General features: G+C 39.4%; 7 protein-coding genes across 7 annotated transcripts; 5 read left to right on the top strand and 2 right to left on the bottom strand.

Annotated features, from left to right (window-relative positions):
- Positions 1-580: 580 nt before the first annotated feature.
- PHYBLDRAFT_139319 (hypothetical protein) lies at positions 581-1,201 on the top strand (the record flags this gene model as incomplete). Its single annotated transcript, XM_018430196.1, has 2 exons — positions 581-788; positions 939-1,201. 2 exons carry the CDS (start codon positions 581-583, stop codon positions 1,199-1,201), a joined length of 471 nt encoding a protein of 156 aa, XP_018297326.1.
- Positions 1,202-1,533: 332 nt separating this feature from the next.
- On the top strand, positions 1,534-3,514 carry PHYBLDRAFT_97442 (hypothetical protein; the record flags this gene model as incomplete). Its single annotated transcript, XM_018444021.1, has 7 exons — positions 1,534-1,825; positions 1,955-2,128; positions 2,266-2,391; positions 2,513-2,622; positions 2,727-2,793; positions 2,874-2,962; positions 3,092-3,514. Coding segments are annotated over 7 exons (1,281 nt in total), but the record flags the coding sequence as incomplete, so codon positions are not given.
- Positions 3,515-4,108: 594 nt separating this feature from the next.
- On the top strand, positions 4,109-5,606 carry PHYBLDRAFT_121096 (hypothetical protein). Its single transcript, XM_018428782.1, has 4 exons — positions 4,109-4,187; positions 4,312-4,537; positions 4,600-4,639; positions 4,818-5,606. Exons 1-4 carry the CDS (start codon positions 4,180-4,182, stop codon positions 5,144-5,146), a joined length of 603 nt encoding a protein of 200 aa, XP_018297324.1. The 5' UTR covers positions 4,109-4,179; the 3' UTR covers positions 5,147-5,606.
- Positions 5,607-5,903: 297 nt separating this feature from the next.
- On the bottom strand, positions 5,904-8,555 carry PHYBLDRAFT_58331 (hypothetical protein; the record flags this gene model as incomplete). The annotated part of the gene is made up of 4 exons (XM_018440298.1): positions 5,904-6,955; positions 7,070-7,515; positions 7,608-8,029; positions 8,109-8,555. 4 exons carry the CDS (start codon positions 8,553-8,555, stop codon positions 5,904-5,906), a joined length of 2,367 nt encoding a protein of 788 aa, XP_018297323.1.
- Positions 8,556-9,484: 929 nt separating this feature from the next.
- Positions 9,485-10,822, top strand: PHYBLDRAFT_179059 (hypothetical protein). The gene is made up of 3 exons (XM_018438095.1): positions 9,485-9,786; positions 9,878-10,201; positions 10,296-10,822. Exons 1-3 carry the CDS (start codon positions 9,573-9,575, stop codon positions 10,697-10,699), a joined length of 942 nt encoding a protein of 313 aa, XP_018297322.1. The 5' UTR covers positions 9,485-9,572; the 3' UTR covers positions 10,700-10,822.
- A 620-nt stretch (positions 10,823-11,442) lies between these two features.
- On the top strand, positions 11,443-13,468 carry PHYBLDRAFT_179058 (hypothetical protein). The gene is made up of 5 exons (XM_018438094.1): positions 11,443-11,770; positions 11,868-12,131; positions 12,270-13,025; positions 13,095-13,279; positions 13,349-13,468. Exons 1-5 carry the CDS (start codon positions 11,533-11,535, stop codon positions 13,361-13,363), a joined length of 1,458 nt encoding a protein of 485 aa, XP_018297321.1. The 5' UTR covers positions 11,443-11,532; the 3' UTR covers positions 13,364-13,468.
- Positions 13,469-13,559: 91 nt separating this feature from the next.
- PHYBLDRAFT_184727 (hypothetical protein) lies at positions 13,560-15,540 on the bottom strand. The gene is made up of 3 exons (XM_018438980.1): positions 15,030-15,540; positions 14,148-14,909; positions 13,560-14,050 (listed from the first exon to the last, which is right to left on the bottom strand). Exons 1-2 carry the CDS (start codon positions 15,508-15,510, stop codon positions 14,644-14,646), a joined length of 747 nt encoding a protein of 248 aa, XP_018297320.1. The 5' UTR covers positions 15,511-15,540; the 3' UTR covers positions 13,560-14,050; positions 14,148-14,643.
- Between the last annotated feature and the right edge of the window lie 1,460 nt (positions 15,541-17,000).

The following is a 17,000-nucleotide window of genomic DNA, read 5'->3' as shown; positions in this document are numbered from 1 at the left end:
TTTACCTCTTTCTTGAATTATATATATCTTACAAAAGTTTATCAAGTCTCTCTACACATTTGAGTTTGATTTTTCCTTTTGTTCCTATAAAAGAAAACAAGAGCTCCCTCTGATATATGTATATCCAACTGCTCACAATTAAGCGATTGGTATGTTTATTAGGCTAGAGTTCAAAGTTGGACAATGCGTGTATTGCAACATCCCTATAATTATTATTATCACTATGGAAGTTTAAGTGCCGTGACTTGTTTTCAGCTGTGCCTTTTTTCCCTTCTTCTTGACATTCAGAGGAAGTGCTCAATCACAAAAGTTGAGTTAATATTAATATACACAAACCATTTTTAATGCCTCAACTAACTAATACATACGCTTTCTTCTTTTAAGAGAGGAAATAATAGAAATGCATATGTAGATATACATAGATATGTATATATAAAAAAAGGTACACCATTACGTCACACATTTTCAGCTTGTCCAAATAAAATATATAAGACTTTCTTTTGTGATTTTTTTCAAAAAAGAAACTTGGTACACTAAAGAATTAACCCAAGATATATATATATATATATATATATATATAATGCCAAAGGATCCAACTCCCCACCAGGTGTCCAAGGGGTTAACATATGTACACAAAGAACCTCCTTTTCTGGCGAGAATGAAGGGAAGACAGGAAGAGAAAGAGCAGGCGATGAAGAAGTTTCTGGATTACGAAGATGGTGATGATGATGCAGATTATGATGAATTAGACGGTGCTCAAGTCGTGACATTTGATGACAGCGGAAAAGGTAATATTTCACGTCAATATCAAGTAGCTTGAATTGAATTGAATTGATCTTGTCAAACCATACCAAAAAATACAAATATAAAATATAAAATATAAAATATAAATATAAAAATTTAATTACAAAAATTCAAATATATTATATAAAACATAGAGGTTCACAAGGACGCTTCAGATTATGAAGAAGAAGGAGAAAAGGACGAAAAGAAAGAAAAGGCTGCTGTTGATGAGACTGGCAGAGTATTGTTCTGTGCTCGCAAGAAGAAGCCAGTCAAGAGTACGGATAAGGACAGCAAGGATAAGGTCAAACGAAAGGCAGAGGACAAAGACACTGAAGAGGATAAGACAAAATCCCAAAAGAAACAAAAGAAGCAAAAGAAGGCGATCATTGCCTTATCCTTTCAAGAGGACGAATAGACTAATTAACTAACTAACTAACTAACTAGTGCGGGGATCCTTTTTCTTTTGTTGTGTGACCCCCGAACAAATGATTATCATAAAGACAAAAAAAAAGATCTATAGTGTGGGTTTTCTTCTTCTTCTTCTTCTTTTGTGTGTGTGTATTTTGTTTCTATATTCTTCTTCTCTTAATGAATTCGACCATGTCTTCTCCTTCATCACCTGCACCCTCATATCAACCCAAGCAGGCGTTTTCTGCAAGGCTCGGCATGAGTCATCCCACCCGAGATCTCTCGTCATCGTCATCATCATCATCGTCGTCATCAGCAGCAAAAGATCTACTGAGTCTTCCACCTTCAGCCTCGCTTGGCCTTCGGAGGGTGATGTCTGAGCCAGACACAAATACATATTTTGGCACTAATACATCGCCTCAGGCAAGCAACTCGACCAAAAGCTCAATAAAGTCTTATCCGAGTCCATCGACAAGTGCAGACCCTATTCGATCTTCATATTCAGTTCAAAAAGAGGATGCTAAAGTTGGACCTGATAGTTTTATCAAGCTCAGATTATTAGGCCGAGGCAATGTTGGTCGTGTGTACCTTGTAAAACAAAAGGAAACCGATAAGCTTTATGCCCTGAAGGGTAAGTTTTATCACTACACATATATATATATATATATTGCTTTTGTAAAAGAGCGTTACCAGGGATTTCAACAATGATTTAAATTGACAGCCCTTCATTTAATACTTAATTTGCTTTTGGAATGTACAGTATTGTCAAAAAAGGAAATGATCAACCGTAACAAGATCAAACGAGCAATGGCCGAGCAGGCCATTTTATCTACTGCAAACCACCCCTTCATTGTACCACTTTATCATTCGTTCCAAAGTAATGATCACTTGTACCTATGCCTTGAATTTTGTGTAGGAGGTGAATTTTTTAGAGGTACGCTATATTTTTATATACATATTTTTTTTTGTGGGGTTCTTTTCTTCTTCTTTTTCTTCTTTTTCTTCTTCTTATTTGGATATCATGATTCAATTTCACTCAATTAATTCAATTGATCTATATAAACAAAATAGCTTTGCAACAACGACCAGGACGTGTTCTTGAAGAACATGAAGCAAGATTTTATGCAGCAGAAGTTGTGGCTGCATTAGAATACCTTCATCTTATGGGAATCGTGTTTCGTGATCTCAAACCAGAAAGTAACGTAATTTTTTTTTCTTTTCAAAAAAAAAAGACCTTTATTTTCCAATCGACTGAACGAACAAAAGGAATACGATGACGAATGTGTGTATGTATGTACGCATGTGTTTTGGTTTTTAGACATTCTCTTACACGAGTCTGGACATTTGATGCTCTCAGATTTTGATCTGTCTATCCAAGCACCGGCAGCGGGTCCACCGACGATGGTCAAGCCTAGTTCCCCATTCTTTGTAAGTAGTAGTAACACATTGTACCTGACCAAAAGAAGAAATGTACTAATACGGATATTGGACTATTGTTGTTGTTGTTGTTGTTGTTGTTGCCATTTGAATAGCAACAACCAATGTTGGACACTAGATCTTGTACAAATCTAAGGACCAATTCATTCGTCGGAACAGAGGGTAAGCCAGATAAAATAAGGTCAAATACAAGTTTATTAGTCCAACAAACAACACTTATTGGGACCTAACCAGATAAATAGAATATCTGGCTCCTGAGGTGATAAGAGGGAATGGACACTCTAGCACAGTTGATTGGTGGACATTAGGTATTCTTCTTTATGAAATGCTGGTAAGAATTTGCATACAGTTATAATTATTATTATTATTATTATTCTCCCGCCAATATATACACACACATATATATATAGACATAGTCTTCGAGACTAAACTTTGTTGATGATCACACAACTGTTTATAGTTTAGCTTTACTCCTTTTAAGGGTGCCACTCGTAACGACACTTTCGAATTGATCCTAAAACGCAACGTTGAATTCCCGGACTTGACTTCTAATCCTTACCGAACCAGCCCTGGAATTTCAAGCCAATGTAAGGCATGTATTCGAAAACTCTTGAACAAAAACGACAAAAAGAGACTTGGGGCTCGTGCAGGCGCGAGTGAAGTCAAATCCCATGCGTTCTTTAAGCCAGTAAACTTTGCGCTCTTGCGACATATGCGGCCGCCAATTGTACCATCCAAATCCAACGCTGTAGACGCAGTTCATTTCAAGGCATTAAAGGAGAGCGTTAGTCTTGATCTAGAAGACAGCAGGAGTCAATCAGGAAATGAAGAGGCAGGACCAGTCACAGACTCCCAATCGGATCCATTTGAGTATTTTAATTCTGGTATGTGTGTGTGTATGTTTGATTTTTGAAGATATAATATATATATATATTTAGTATACATTGTATTGTATTGTATAATTGATAATTTTTTTTAAAAAATATTTTAGTGACAATGCTTCGGGCTACTTGAAGGTCTTGAGTCTCAAAGCTAAGCAATTGAGTGATATGCAAATATTTTTACCAATAAACGCAACACACACACACACATATATATATATACATATAAATTACTAGAGAGAAATGGTTGATCTTTTTTTTTATTTATTTTTGTATTTTGTTCCCAAGGTCAATTTTATATATAAATATGCGTGAATTTTGTTTGTTAGTCCTGAAATTTATCAATCGAACCCGACTTTAACTTTCCACACTCCCCTCAAACTCACTCACTCACCCACTCATATACTTTTTTTTTTGTCCCCTCTCCCACCCCCAACCCAACTCACCCCCCAGGCGCCAATCTTTCTTCCAGGACAGTCACATGCTGAGACGTAAGACTTTTTTTTTTCTTTTTTCTTTTGGCACAAAAAGGCTAAGAACGGGGTACAAAGTAAGCCTTATCAAGAGAACAATGTCGCCAGCAAGCAAGGACAACAAAACAATCGAAACCATTAAGGTCATTAAAGAGACTGACGGTCCAAAAAGCCCGAAATCTGTCCATTTCTCAATGGTCCGGTAGGTTGAACCCTTAAATGCCCTCTTTCCCTTTTTTTTTAAATATATATACATATATATATAATAATTAAAAGAAAAAGGAGGAAGAGAAAGAATGACAAGACAATTGACAACAAAAGTACAGAAATTTCTACATTGCAGATATCATCACATTGATGAATGGAGTTTGTGGAGTACAGTCTGTGTTTGCTTCTATGCGATATCTTGTGACGAATGACGCCGCTGACCTTTACCGGGCAATGTGTTTCATGCCCTTTGGTCTCTTGTTCGACTTTTTTGACGGACGGGTGGCACGCTGGCGGAATAACTCGTCCCTCTTGGGACAAGAGTTGGACAGTTTGGCAGATTTGGTAAGTGCATGACAACAAATGAAATCAGGAATGTCTGATTCACACAAGTTGATAATTTGTAGATCTCATTCGGTATGGCACCAGCTGCCTTAGCCTATGCAAGTAAGTATATTGGAGCCAATTGAGAAAAGTGGAAGGGGTACAAATGTCTGGACACTAGAAAGTAACATTAAAAGAAGATGAAAAAGAAGAAAAAAGAAAAAAAAGGGACTGATATAATAATACTTTTTATTCATTGTTGTTGTTGTTGTTGTTGTTGTTGTTGTTGTTGTGGATATAGTCGGTATGCAAACCTTCTTGGACACAGCTGTATTGACGTACTTTGTATGCTGTGGTATTGCTCGTCTTGCAAGATACAATGCTACAGTAGCTATGGCACCAAAAGACGACACTGGAAAGATCTCTTACTTTGAGGGCACACCGATACCAACCTCGCTCACTATCATTGCACTCTTTGCGTACTTTTTGTCGAATGATAAGTACCTCGAAGCTTTACCTGGACAGCTCATCACATTTGGAGAAGACTGGGAGTTTCATCCGCTTGTTCTTGTGTATGCTTTGAGTGGTACTCTGATGATTAGTAAGACATTGCGTATCCCCAAGCCATAAGATGATGATCATGGTGAAATCCCACACACACACACAGACTCTCTCTCTCTCTATCCTTCACTTCACTTTTATTCCATTCCATTCAATTCGCTCTCTCCTTATCAACAGCCATTATTAAACCCACCCCGCCAAAATCCGTACAACCACAACCACAACCACAAACACAAGCACATGCATAAACGCAACCTTTCTCTTCTTCATTTAATTACGAAAATTGGTGCTATTTTTGTTAGAAGAAGAAGAGTAAAAAAAAAAGAAAAGAAAAAACAAACAGACAAGACAAGACAAAAGAAATACATGAAGAAAGCCTGTTTTTATATATATTGTTTTTTGTTTTATGTTTCTTTTTAGAAAGGGTTTTCTATATACATATTTTTTTTTGTTCTTTGGTGAGATTTCTTTTCTTCTATTTCTCACTCACTCTCTTTGTTTGCTATCATCAATAAAGCCATTAAATTTCTTTTTTTTTGTCAATTGAACACCAAATATATGCAACATCTTTTTAGTACAATTTTTTTTATTAGTATTAGTATTATTAATATTATAATTATCGCTATTATCGCTATCACTATTACTATCACTATTACTATTACTATTACTATTACTATTACTATTACTATTACTATTACTATTACTATTACTATTACTATTACTATTACTATTAAAATTATTATTAAAATTGTTATTATTATATGTAATTATTAATGGTGGAAAAAAGGAAAACAACAGAGTACATTTGTAATGCAATCGTTGAATTTTAGATGCCCAAGTAACGCTTGAATACCCCTTGGTCTTCGGTGGCATTTTGAGGTTCAACAATCTGAGGCTGGCAAGAATGTTTTTGGGTAGTAGTAGTAGTATTAGTGGTGTTATTGGTGGTGGCTGCTCTACCGTCATCGGGAAGTGTATCCCAGTTATCGTCATTATCGTCCATTGTCTGGGATCCTAGCTCTTCTGAGCTGGTGTAATGCTCATCACCATCTTCAGTCAAGGATTGTTCTTCATCAATCTCTTCCTTCTTGGGTGGTGCTGGTGGTGACTGGTCAAAGCGATCGGTTAGGAAAGGACTAAAGGTAGCCGTGCGTTCATCTGGAGTCTGGGCAGTAGAGATTGTAGCGGCTGTAGTATCCATACTGACATTCTGAGAACCCTGTTGTCGGTGACCAGCGTTATTCTGTCTGGCTGTCTGACCAACATTCTGACCACCATGTCTTGTTTCTGAGTATGCTGATGTTCCTCTGACTGGATAGTTTTCCTCAGTGTATTGAGCTGTTCTGTGATACGAGTTTCCTTCCTGCTGGGCATTAGAGACATATCCACCTCTATCATTAGCACTGTTTGATACTTGCTGGCGTGGCTCGGTTTGTTGATACCGAGCATTAGAGTTGTTGTTCTGTTGTTGTTGTTGTTGCTTCTGGTATTGACCATTTTGATATGCCTGTTGATTCTGGCCTTGTTGATTGTTAGATCCCATGTATCGAGAATCCCGGTTGTTTTGTTGATAGCCAGCCATGGACGACTCATCGCTATATTCTGGGCCTGGGAGCATAGGCATTGGCTTATAGCGTTCCATGCATTGCGTGATATTTTTGAGCCATCTGTTGAGATCGCGGTCATTGATCGCTCTAAAGATAAATGTCTTCTCAAGCCCGAGAGTAACCTGGGCATCCTTGCCACGCAGCTCAAAGGTTCCGTCTTCGTCGGTATTATCGGTACTAAATTTAGTACGTGGCAAGAACACAGTGCTCTCGGGGTTCATAGGGTCCTCATAGAACATATCGGGAGACTTGTAGCCGTGTAAGAAGCCAGCTGAAACATACAAATTAAAATAAGTAAATAAGTAAATAAATATGCAATAATAATAATAATAATAATAATAATAATAATTTTTTAAAGATTTAAGATTCAAGATTTAAGATTTACCAGGAGATAGAATGTAGAAACCTTCCACCCATGACTTGCGCAAGGCGGATTTGCGTTCCAGTGGGCCTTCTTTGATTGGCTGGACAAGATGGTGGTTTTGGTTTGGGTAGCTGATCAAGCGGTCAGACTTGTAGGTCGCGTCTTCACGGACGAGATTGAACTGATTGCGTTGGACAAAGTCCTTCCATTCGGTTTGTGGGCGTATGGCGTTAAATTTAGCTTCGATATCGTTCACGAGGCTGGGGGAGTCAATCTTGCTCTCGAGACGGAATTTTTTGAATTCCTGGAACACCAGACGCAGACTCTCGACCACATTCTGCTCAAAGACGCACACTTCTTGCTGAAGGTTGAGCATTTGATCGTGGAGGGTGTTCTCTTGATCATAAAGTGTCTTGATAGATTGTCTTACGGCTAATAGAGATAAATACAGAATGTGAATATGCAGTCTGATTATTTATTTATTTATTTGTTTATTTATTTTTGCTTGGCACAATAATAATAACAACAACAGTTATTATTATTATTGTTATTATTTTACTTGCCTTGGCTGAGTAAGAGTGGGTCGCCAATCTGATCAGCTTGCTCGGGCACTTGGGTGATTGTCTTGAGATTCTTGTCGAGTCTGGAGACCAGTCGGTCGACTGTAAGACGGCTGTCATAGAGTTTCTGGTTCCTCAACTCAGGATCTTTGCGGATAGAGCCAATCATGGTCTTGATGTCAGTCTTAATTCCACGCAGACCAGGCAAAAGGGCTCTCTCGATGTAATGGACATAATCCTGTCGGAGAGTGCCTTCCTCGAGTGAGTAATTCTTGAATGCCAGCCAGACATCCTGAATTCCGCCTGAATGGACAAATTTATTGGGGTCTGTTTCAGACGGGAGAGCAAAATTCTTGCTGGCATTGCAGTATCCTTTAGAGCTCTTTGATTCTGCATCATGAATGCTTTTGAACATCTTGACCTATCAAATTCATAAGATTTAGAATACATTTTTTTAAATGTTATTTATCTTGAGAGATAATAAGAATAGTAATAATTACCAGGGTCTTGATTGATACGCGCCAGGTGGAGAGGCGATCGCAAAGTAGATTTACTGGGTCAATGCCATAATCCATGCGACACACTTGCTGTTGAAGCATTGAGCCTCTACGGCCCGGTAAGGACATGGAGGTTCTGGGCTGGGAGCTAAAGACAGGTGGTGGGACTTCACCGTCTTCAGCCTGTACTTTGGCATCTTGAATGTACCATGGTGTGCTTCCATTTACATCGTCTTGCATATTTTGGTTGCCATCTTGCTGAGCATATCGATCTTGATAGCCTTGCTGATTATGACCACCATTGCCACCTTGGGCAGCAGATGCATAACCTTGATTGTTCTGACCCGAAGACATGTTCTGGCTAGTCGGACCATTTGGCTGTAGCATTGCTGGCCCACCAGGTAAGTGAGGTAAGGCTTTAACTTGATTCTTGTCTTGTTTCTTGAACATTATTCTTTTTTTCTTCGGTTAGTTGGTTGGTTGGTTTGTTTATTAAAAAAGAAAAAGAAAAATAAAAAGAGGAATAGAAACGTAAAAGCTTAGATGGTCTTGCTTTTTGAATGTCTTTATGAACCAATACATTATGCTAAATATTATGCTGTAATTTCATATGAACCTTAGCCTATGAAAACCAATGCTGTCTTTTCTTTTTTCTCTCTGCTACCAACTATTGACCCATGTATTTTTGACCTATTTGGTCATTGTCTTGTCACTCTTCATTTTGAAGCAAGTGCCAAAAATTATCAAAAAAAAAAGAAATTCCGCTTCTGGTCTCCGCATCCAAACCATGCCCGCCTAAATTTTTATGATTTATGATTTATATATATTTCTTCTGCTACTTCCTGCAATCGAAATTAAGAGACCTTTCGGCATGTAGTCTGTGCGTCATTGGAGCTCCTTTATCACTTCCCTCTTTTTTTTTTAATCCAAGAAAAGAAGGAAACCAATCAATTTACATTTACACTGCAGAGGCTTGTCTTTGCTTGTGATAAAGGATCAGAAAAGAATCTATCGAATGACGTTTACAGCAACTGCTACTACTACCACTACCATTATTATTATTTGATCGACTGGCTTAAGAGTGAGAGATTGAACACATGATGGCCAGTTGGCTTATTTGTGTAGAGCTAAATACACTAGATAAATAAATAGTATGTGATCGGCAGGCTGCACAAATGGATTCTTCAAACAAAGGAGGGAAAGCCGTAACAACAAACACAGCCTCAGGTGAACGACAACAAGGCGTAGTCAAACAAATCTATTTCTAGCTACTACTCTGCTGTGTAAACAATAAAATGGTTACAAAAGGGTAACAGAAACCTTGACTGGAAATCATATATAAATACAAAGTAAAAATTCTTACAAAAAAGAAATAAGCAAGAAACCAAGATATCATATCCTAAATTTTTTCTCTTTCTCTTTTCTATCGCTACCTTTTTCATACACTACAAAGAAAGATAAAACAAAATGACTCTTGGATTTGACGACGAACTCCCAGAAGATGTCTATGTGTTCGATGCCATTCGTAAAAACTTGACCTACGAGAAGACTGGTGTTGCTTCTGTTCTCAAGCCTGCCCCCGTGGCCCAGCATCTTCCTGCTTTCGACTCCAAGGGTAAACCCTGCTTCAAGCCCTATGTCGGCAGTGGCAAGTTGGAGGGGAAGTATGCCCTGATTACAGGTAAATACACAGACAAGACATCAATATTCTTTCCCTACTTTTCAGACGGTTTAATGTAATGTAACTTTCTCTGCCTTTGCCTTTGCTTTAGGTGCGGACAGTGGCATCGGTCGATCTATTGCAACCCTTTACGCGCTAGAAGGCGTGGCTGGCATCACTATTGTGTACCGTGACGAAGAGGAGGATGCGGATGCCATGTACACAAAGAACACAATTGAAGCCCAGAGCAAGTGCAAAATCCATCTCATCGCACGGGATATTGGTTATGAGAAGAACTGCCAGGAAATCCTAGATGCTCATCTTGCTACCTTTGGCCGAATTGATATCCTGGTCAACAATGCAGCAGAGCAACACAAGGTGTTACGCGTCGAGGATCTTGTGGCCGACACCGTCGAGCGTACCTTCCGAACAAACGGTAAGTAACACAAGCTGGATCTAGAAACAATAATGCTAATACTATATATTGTTTTTTTTTTTTTTAAAAAAAAAAACTTGTTTTATGGCTGTAGTTTTTGGTCCAATCTTTATGACTAAATTGGTTTGTAACCATCTGGTGGCTGGTGGTGTGGTGATCAATACAGCATCGATTGCTGCTTACCGTGGCATGGATGTGCTTGTGGACTATTCTGCAACAAAGGGTGCCGTAGTCTCATTCACGCGTGCTCTGTCACAGCAGCTAGCACCCCGTCGGATTCGTGTTAATGCAGTGGCTCCTGGTCCTGTCTGGACACCCTTGATTCCCAACACCTTTTCTCAGGAAGAGATCCAGAACTTTGGCTCCTTCCCTCCCTTTAAGCGTCCAGCCCAGCCTGCAGAGGTGGCTGCTGCTTTTGTCTTCCTGGCTTCGGATTGTGCTTCATTTATCACTGGCCAGGTTATTCATCCCAACGGAGGAACTGTTATCAATGCCTAAGAAAATTAGTCATCGAATTGTATTGGAATCCTGATGTGTATTTTATCAAGTCTTGTATCAAACCCCCCCAAAAAAAAGAGTAATAATAAAATCTTCTTTTTTTTTTTCAAAAAAAAATTGAACAATAAAGGTCGATTAAGAAAAGTAAGAGAAACAGAAATCTAAAGAAGTTGTATTTCACTTGGTTGTGTGTAGACCTTTACTCTATTGACTTGTTGATTTGGTATCATGAACTAGAGTCTTGATTTGTATATACGCATTTATCTAGAATCTCGTTTTCAATGGCCAAAGAGACTTTCCAAGAGTGGCACCATGTCTTGCGACAGGAGTCTATTTTAGTTTACCTCCTTTGTTCACCAGAATAATATGATAATAAGAATAATAAGAACTCCCTCTTTTTTCCTCTTCTTCACGACCACAACAAGCTGGTTTGGACAACCCCTGAAAATGAGCTGGCTTGGGCGTGGGACAACTTGCAGAATGAGGTTGCTGCCTAATCATGGTTTGGCTTACAATAGAAGACCAAAGCGTCGATTTTCTTTGAGTTTTGCCTTTTCATCCGTAACCATTGCGCTCCTTTTATGGTACCCCCTTTGGGTCGATTAGGAGGGTAGGAGGGGAGGAGGGTTGCCCAGGACACCATTTTGACTCGTATTTTGGCCGATCTTTTTTTTTTCTTTTTTTTCTTTTTTTTTTTCTATTTTCCCGTTCTCCCATTCGGGCTCTTGCTTTTGCCAATAAAAGAAAAGGGATACATCTTCACGAGGCGCAACCAGCTATATCTACTTTCCTTTCTCTTTTCTACTTCTTATAAATAACAACACACACCACTCATGGCCACACACGATGTCCATCGCGCCATGGAGGAATCCATCTTTAGTTCTTTTCAACACTCACTCCAGAACCCGACTCCGCTCGGCCAACAGAGCTTTAGGTCCATGTCAGCTTCAGATCTCATCTCAATCCCACCCTCGACATCCCTCGGGCATCGGCACCAACCAAGAGGACGTCCGACGTCAACTGCATCGGACAGTCTTCACCAGCACCTGATGCACTCCAACTCGCCCGAAGGTTAGAAATCTTATTGTTTTCTTTTCTTATATTTGATCTCTTGGTATTCATTTATTACAATAATAATAAAAAAAAACAACAACAACAACAACAACAGCCGAGGCTATTGATCGATTGTTTGAGAATCTGCAACGTTACGAAAAGATGTTGGAAGATGTGGCCGTAGCCAGCCTAGATCAAGAATTCAAGGACGAGCTCCAGCACATCAATCAATGGCTACGTTGTCGATCCGATGCTGAGCGGACAGCCGCCCTGTACAGCGTTGTCCAGAATGCGTCCCAGATCCAGATTCGATTCCTCATCACCGTGCTCCAGCAACTGGCGCAGGACCCCTTGAACACTCCTGCTGGACAGGACAAAGGTAAGGAAGACATCACTTTACAATACAGTACATTGCTTTACTTTACAGTACAGTACAGTACATTACGGGGCAATAGATATATATATATACATGTACATATATAGAGTGTGAACTGACCTTGCTTACACAAACGCACAGGGCTGGCCATCAATGTGGCTAGCTCAGTGGTGTCCACCGAGAGTGAATACGAAATGCGCCGGCGCCAATTATACCCCCCCTCACGTCGCCCCTCACGCCCCTCTCTCTGCCATCGACTGTCCTCTGCGCTCAGCGAACCAGACGACCTGCGCCGTCGCCACGACTTTTTCCCCCGGACCCTTGGTCGCCCACAGGAACTTCTCTATGAAAAGGCCATTGCAGCCCGGACCCAGATTCAAGCCCACACATCCCTCTCCTGCGCCTTTCCCAGACACCAGCCATCGCTTTCAACCTCAACATCTGCATCGGTTTCTACGTCGATCTCCACACCTGAATCAAAGTCACTTTTTGCAGACTGGCCTTTCCCGCTGGCTCGTAAAGAAAGCTCTAATGTACCTACACCTATCGGCCATCCTGTGGATGATCCATGGTCGTTCAAGAAAAAGAAAGACCTCGATTTGCCTTGGGCACGCACCATTAAAGAAGACCAAGCCGAAGAAGACCTCCACAAGCCCGCCGCCACAATCGTAATCGAGTCCAACGAAAGGCTTCGGAGTGTCAGCTCGTCCGGATCGCTTCTTGTACCGCCGCCAAGCTTATATGAACAGAATGATGACCTGAGTGAAAGTGATGCGTCCTTAACCAGCAAAGACCAGTCGCTGACCGGCACAGCTCGTCGTCGCAAGCGATCCTCGGCTGCCCGTGCTCTCAAAGACAAATTGGCTGCCGAAGCAGTTGATTTTGAGCTAATGAAAGGTAATACATTATTTATAATACATACTGTTTTACGATCAATAACCTTCTTTTATTCTTTAAATGCAATAGATGTACAGAATTGGTTGAGGAGTCTGCGATTACACAAATACGGACATGCCTTTGTTGGCCTTGAGTGGCAACAAGTTATACGTATGACAGACGCTGACATGTTGCGGGAAGGAGTGAATACTATCGGCGCCAGACGAAAGCTGCTCAAGGTGTTTGAAAATGTTCAACGCCACTGTGATGAGAACGTAAGTCCCCCAAAGCCCTATAAACTTCTATTTTTAAGCTTCCCAATGTGTAACACCATCTTTTTATAGTCTATTGCATATTAAAAGGCATCTTTTCTTATTTTACATTCCTTTGGCCCTATTCTTGGGCACAAATACACTCTCTATTGCTTTTACAGTATCCAATAAAACACCGTCCCTTCATCCTCCTACCCTCTTTTTTTTCTTTTTGTTAAGTCTCTCTCTTTTTTTTTTCGTCTTTCTTTCTCCTCCTCCTCCTACTCTTCTTCTTCTTCTTCACATTCTTCATTCCCTATCAATCTATCGATGCGGTACTTTTCATTTATCCTTGTGACAATGGCAGCCGCTGTACTTGCGTGCGAGCCAGAGTGTCGCCATGGACTAGCCGAAGACTTTGCAGGTCATTATGCACCCGTGATTGATAAGACCATCCGTAGTCTTCAGGCATCCTTGACGACCTCATTAAGCAACACTACTGTGCCTGCCTCTCTGTCGGCTGTTGTTCCCGAAGACATCCTGCGTCAGAACATCCAGTCTGCTGTAGACGGCACTCTACGAGACTTTACTGTCCAGTCCACCGGCACTACTCTCAACAATGGTATCTTCAGAGTCATGTTTGCCGAGGACAAGCCATTCAAAGGTGACTGCAACAACCCCAAGAGAGTGGACCGAAGAATGCCTCCCCCAGGAGAGAGCTGGACTCTCGAAGAGTGTGAAAAGATGGATTACATCTGTGGTAACCCTCCTTCGATTTGTCACTTTTTGCCCATGGTAAGAGTCCTATTAAAAATAATAATAAGATAAATAGAAACCTACGGGCGGACCTTTCTAAATTTGGGACACTAATATTATTTTCTTTTCCGCTCAGGTCAAGGAACGTATTATTGGACGTATTCAGAGCCAACTGTCATCCTCTGCCACCTATGATAACGGTCTCCTTGTCCGTAGTCTTGTCCAGAACACAAAGCATGCTGTCTATTCATCCTTAACTCGTTACGGTGCCGGTTCTCTCTCTGATGATCCTCACGTACTCTTGTTAGTCAATACCCTCGTTAGCCACACTATCGAATCACTTGATGTCTGGGCTGCTACTGATGTCCAACAGTTCTGCAGAACCCCCGACCAAAAAGAACTCTGTGATGGTTGGGATGATGCTATCATCAAGGAGATTCTTATCTGGCCCTAAACAACACAAAATCATATATATATATATATTATCTCTCTTGTGTATACGTATTTATATATTTTATTTCATTTCTTCTTCGTCTTCTTTATTTCAAAATAATAATAACCATAACCATAACCATAATCATAATAAAACAAAACAAAACAAAACAAAACAATACATAGAATATAATGAATATCTATTTGGTCTTGTTGGTATGCTTCTGCTCCCATGCCTTGGCAAGAAGTCTGATTCGGTCAATGTTATAAATCCCCTCTACGTCTTTATTTTCCACAGCCTCAAGTACGGCCTTTGAGATATCATCGTCCAAAAGCGGCCGGTCCGTGAGGTACAAGGCTTGGTCGGGTAAATGCGAACTCAGTGGCTTAAGCACAGCAGAGCCCACAATTAGACTCAGCGCGAACGGAAGTACCAGCTGTCGTCGATTGTACGAGTATATAAGTCCTATAGATAGAATTTGACCACCTCTTTTAAAATTAGAAAAAACTCATTGTACTAGAATACCTTTTTTATTTATTTATTTAAATAATCCTATTACTATTATTATTATTGTACTGATATTACCAGGCTGTAAGATGACAACACGTAATCTGTCACTGAGTTCTTTGCCTAACAAAGCAGCTTCAGCCTCTCGTTTGGCTTTATAGTAATTTCTATCTAACATGAAGCTAGGCAGATAATTTGCTGCAGAAATAAAGACAAAGCACTTTCTGGTCTTGCCGTCATAGCGCTCTGCCATGGCTTTGGCAACAGTGATTGCCGAGTCGCGATTGACTCGTTCAAATGTCCCGTCATTTCCACGCTTGGGATCTTCCCTGATGATACCAACTGCACAGACTACATCAGGGTTGTTCTTGAGTGGCCCAGAAAGAGTAGAGGGCTCAAGTGCGTTGCCTTGGACATAGTGAACATTGTCACTGTCGTTTGAAGCAGACGCTGAGCGTGATAATGCCAGGATATGGTATTTGTGGTCCTGTCTACTCTGACGAATAATCGAACTACCAACTAGGCCACTTCCACCAACAACAAGTAAAGGTAGCGACATGACGCGTTAAAAGAAAAGTAAATATATAAGAAAAAAAAAGATAAAGTGAAAGAAGAAATTGACGTAATAGTTGAACATACAAAGTCTTTCTTTCATATATGTATGTATTTTTTAGTTGGAAGTTTAAAACCAATGAATTGGTTAGAATATTGTACAAGCGTGTGATTATTACACCACAGTAAAAAGAAAGTCAAGGGGGGGGGGGGGGGTATTTTGGTGAGCTTTTCTGAGGGTCTAAGGGATGTTTCAATTTCAAATTCTTTGCACATTTTTGCTTTTTAGCTATCATCGTAGTTCAAAAGTAAAACGCATCTTCTTTCATTAGTCTATTCTTTGTCCCACCATGTTTCTTCGTTCTTTTTTTTTTGTAATTAATGCAAAATATCCTTTGTCTTCCTCTTCCCCCGAAAAACACTCACCCATACACACTACAGGAGTAATAACAATAAAAAGATTCACTGCATCATTCATATAACAAATGGGCTTATCAAAGAAATAGGAAAAAGAAAAGTCTCTTGAGGATCACCTTGGCGATACCCAAGGTTGGAATATTATATATTTTTTTTAAAAAAAAATTCTTTTGACTTGTTGCCAGTCTTTGTTTCATATGACGATCTCCCGGAATATTTTTCAATTGGTCTTTATATGACTTTCAACCTTTGAAAATAATAAAGAGAATAACATGGGTTAATTTTATCAACAATAGCGGAATCTTTATGTTTCATACTGGGGTAAGAATTTGTTAAAAGTTCAATACAAGCAACCAAGGTACATTATCCCAAAAGAAATACAGACATACATACAAACAAACAATGTCCAAAGGGTAACAAAGCCCATTTTCTCTAAACAATTTTGATTGTAATATTTATATTGAATATCCGTGACATAAAATTTGGTGTTTGAGTGAGGCCATATGGGACAAGGGTTATAGAGGAGGCATTCTTTTGCTTGGACTTTTAAAAGATGTAGCTGAAAACTTGGCAATCTGATTACTATATACTTTATAGATCAGTCAATTATTAAGCACTCACAAGAGCAAAAAACAAAATGCTTGTGAGAAAATTAAGCTTCTTACTCTTTAATGGCAGTTGGTTTTTATAGCTCTTATATCTATTATATTGTTATTCAGATATTAAAAAATAATATAATATAATATAATATATGCATATGTATATTTCTTTGTATACCTAGGAACAACCTATAGATTTATACTTTGATGGTCTCATAATCATAATCTATCTATCTATATATAAAATAAGCGTCTGTAGAGGGGTTCAGCAGAACTTTGAAGACAATAAATTTCCAAAGCGCGAAACGTGGGTACTCAATTTCTCGTGACTTTGAAGTCCTTTTTAGATTAGAAGATTTGAACAAAGTAGTAAAAAAGAAAAAAGAAAAAAAAAAGACATATAGAGAAAGAACTAAAGAGCAACAATCTTAAAACTAAAATAAAAGTAAAAATATATAAAAAAAGAATTCCAAAAGAAGCC

Source organism: Phycomyces blakesleeanus, assembly GCF_001638985.1.
Source record: "Phycomyces blakesleeanus NRRL 1555(-) unplaced genomic scaffold PHYBLscaffold_2, whole genome shotgun sequence".
Lineage (NCBI taxonomy): Eukaryota > Fungi > Mucoromycota > Mucoromycetes > Mucorales > Phycomycetaceae > Phycomyces > Phycomyces blakesleeanus.
The sequence above is the reverse complement of the archived record's forward strand: the minus strand, read 5'-3'. Positions and strand labels throughout refer to the sequence as shown.

Coding starts and splice junctions, on each gene's coding strand:
- PHYBLDRAFT_179059 (XM_018438095.1), top strand. CDS start 9,573: ATGACTCTTGGATTTGACGACGAACTCCCAGAAGATGTCTATGTGTTC. Junction 9,787..9,877: donor GAAGTATGCCCTGATTACAG/GTAAATACACAG, acceptor CCTTTGCTTTAG/GTGCGGACAGTGGCATCGGT. Junction 10,202..10,295: donor GCGTACCTTCCGAACAAACG/GTAAGTAACACA, acceptor TTATGGCTGTAG/TTTTTGGTCCAATCTTTATG.
- PHYBLDRAFT_184727 (XM_018438980.1), bottom strand. CDS start 15,510: ATGTCGCTACCTTTACTTGTTGTTGGTGGAAGTGGCCTAGTTGGTAGT. Junction 14,910..15,029: donor TGTTGTCATCTTACAGCCTG/GTAATATCAGTA, acceptor TTCTATCTATAG/GACTTATATACTCGTACAAT.
- PHYBLDRAFT_121096 (XM_018428782.1), top strand. Junction 4,538..4,599: donor TGGACAGTTTGGCAGATTTG/GTAAGTGCATGA, acceptor GATAATTTGTAG/ATCTCATTCGGTATGGCACC. Junction 4,640..4,817: donor AGCTGCCTTAGCCTATGCAA/GTAAGTATATTG, acceptor TTGTGGATATAG/TCGGTATGCAAACCTTCTTG.
- PHYBLDRAFT_179058 (XM_018438094.1), top strand. CDS start 11,533: ATGGCCACACACGATGTCCATCGCGCCATGGAGGAATCCATCTTTAGT. Junction 12,132..12,269: donor TCCTGCTGGACAGGACAAAG/GTAAGGAAGACA, acceptor ACAAACGCACAG/GGCTGGCCATCAATGTGGCT. Junction 13,026..13,094: donor TGATTTTGAGCTAATGAAAG/GTAATACATTAT, acceptor TAAATGCAATAG/ATGTACAGAATTGGTTGAGG.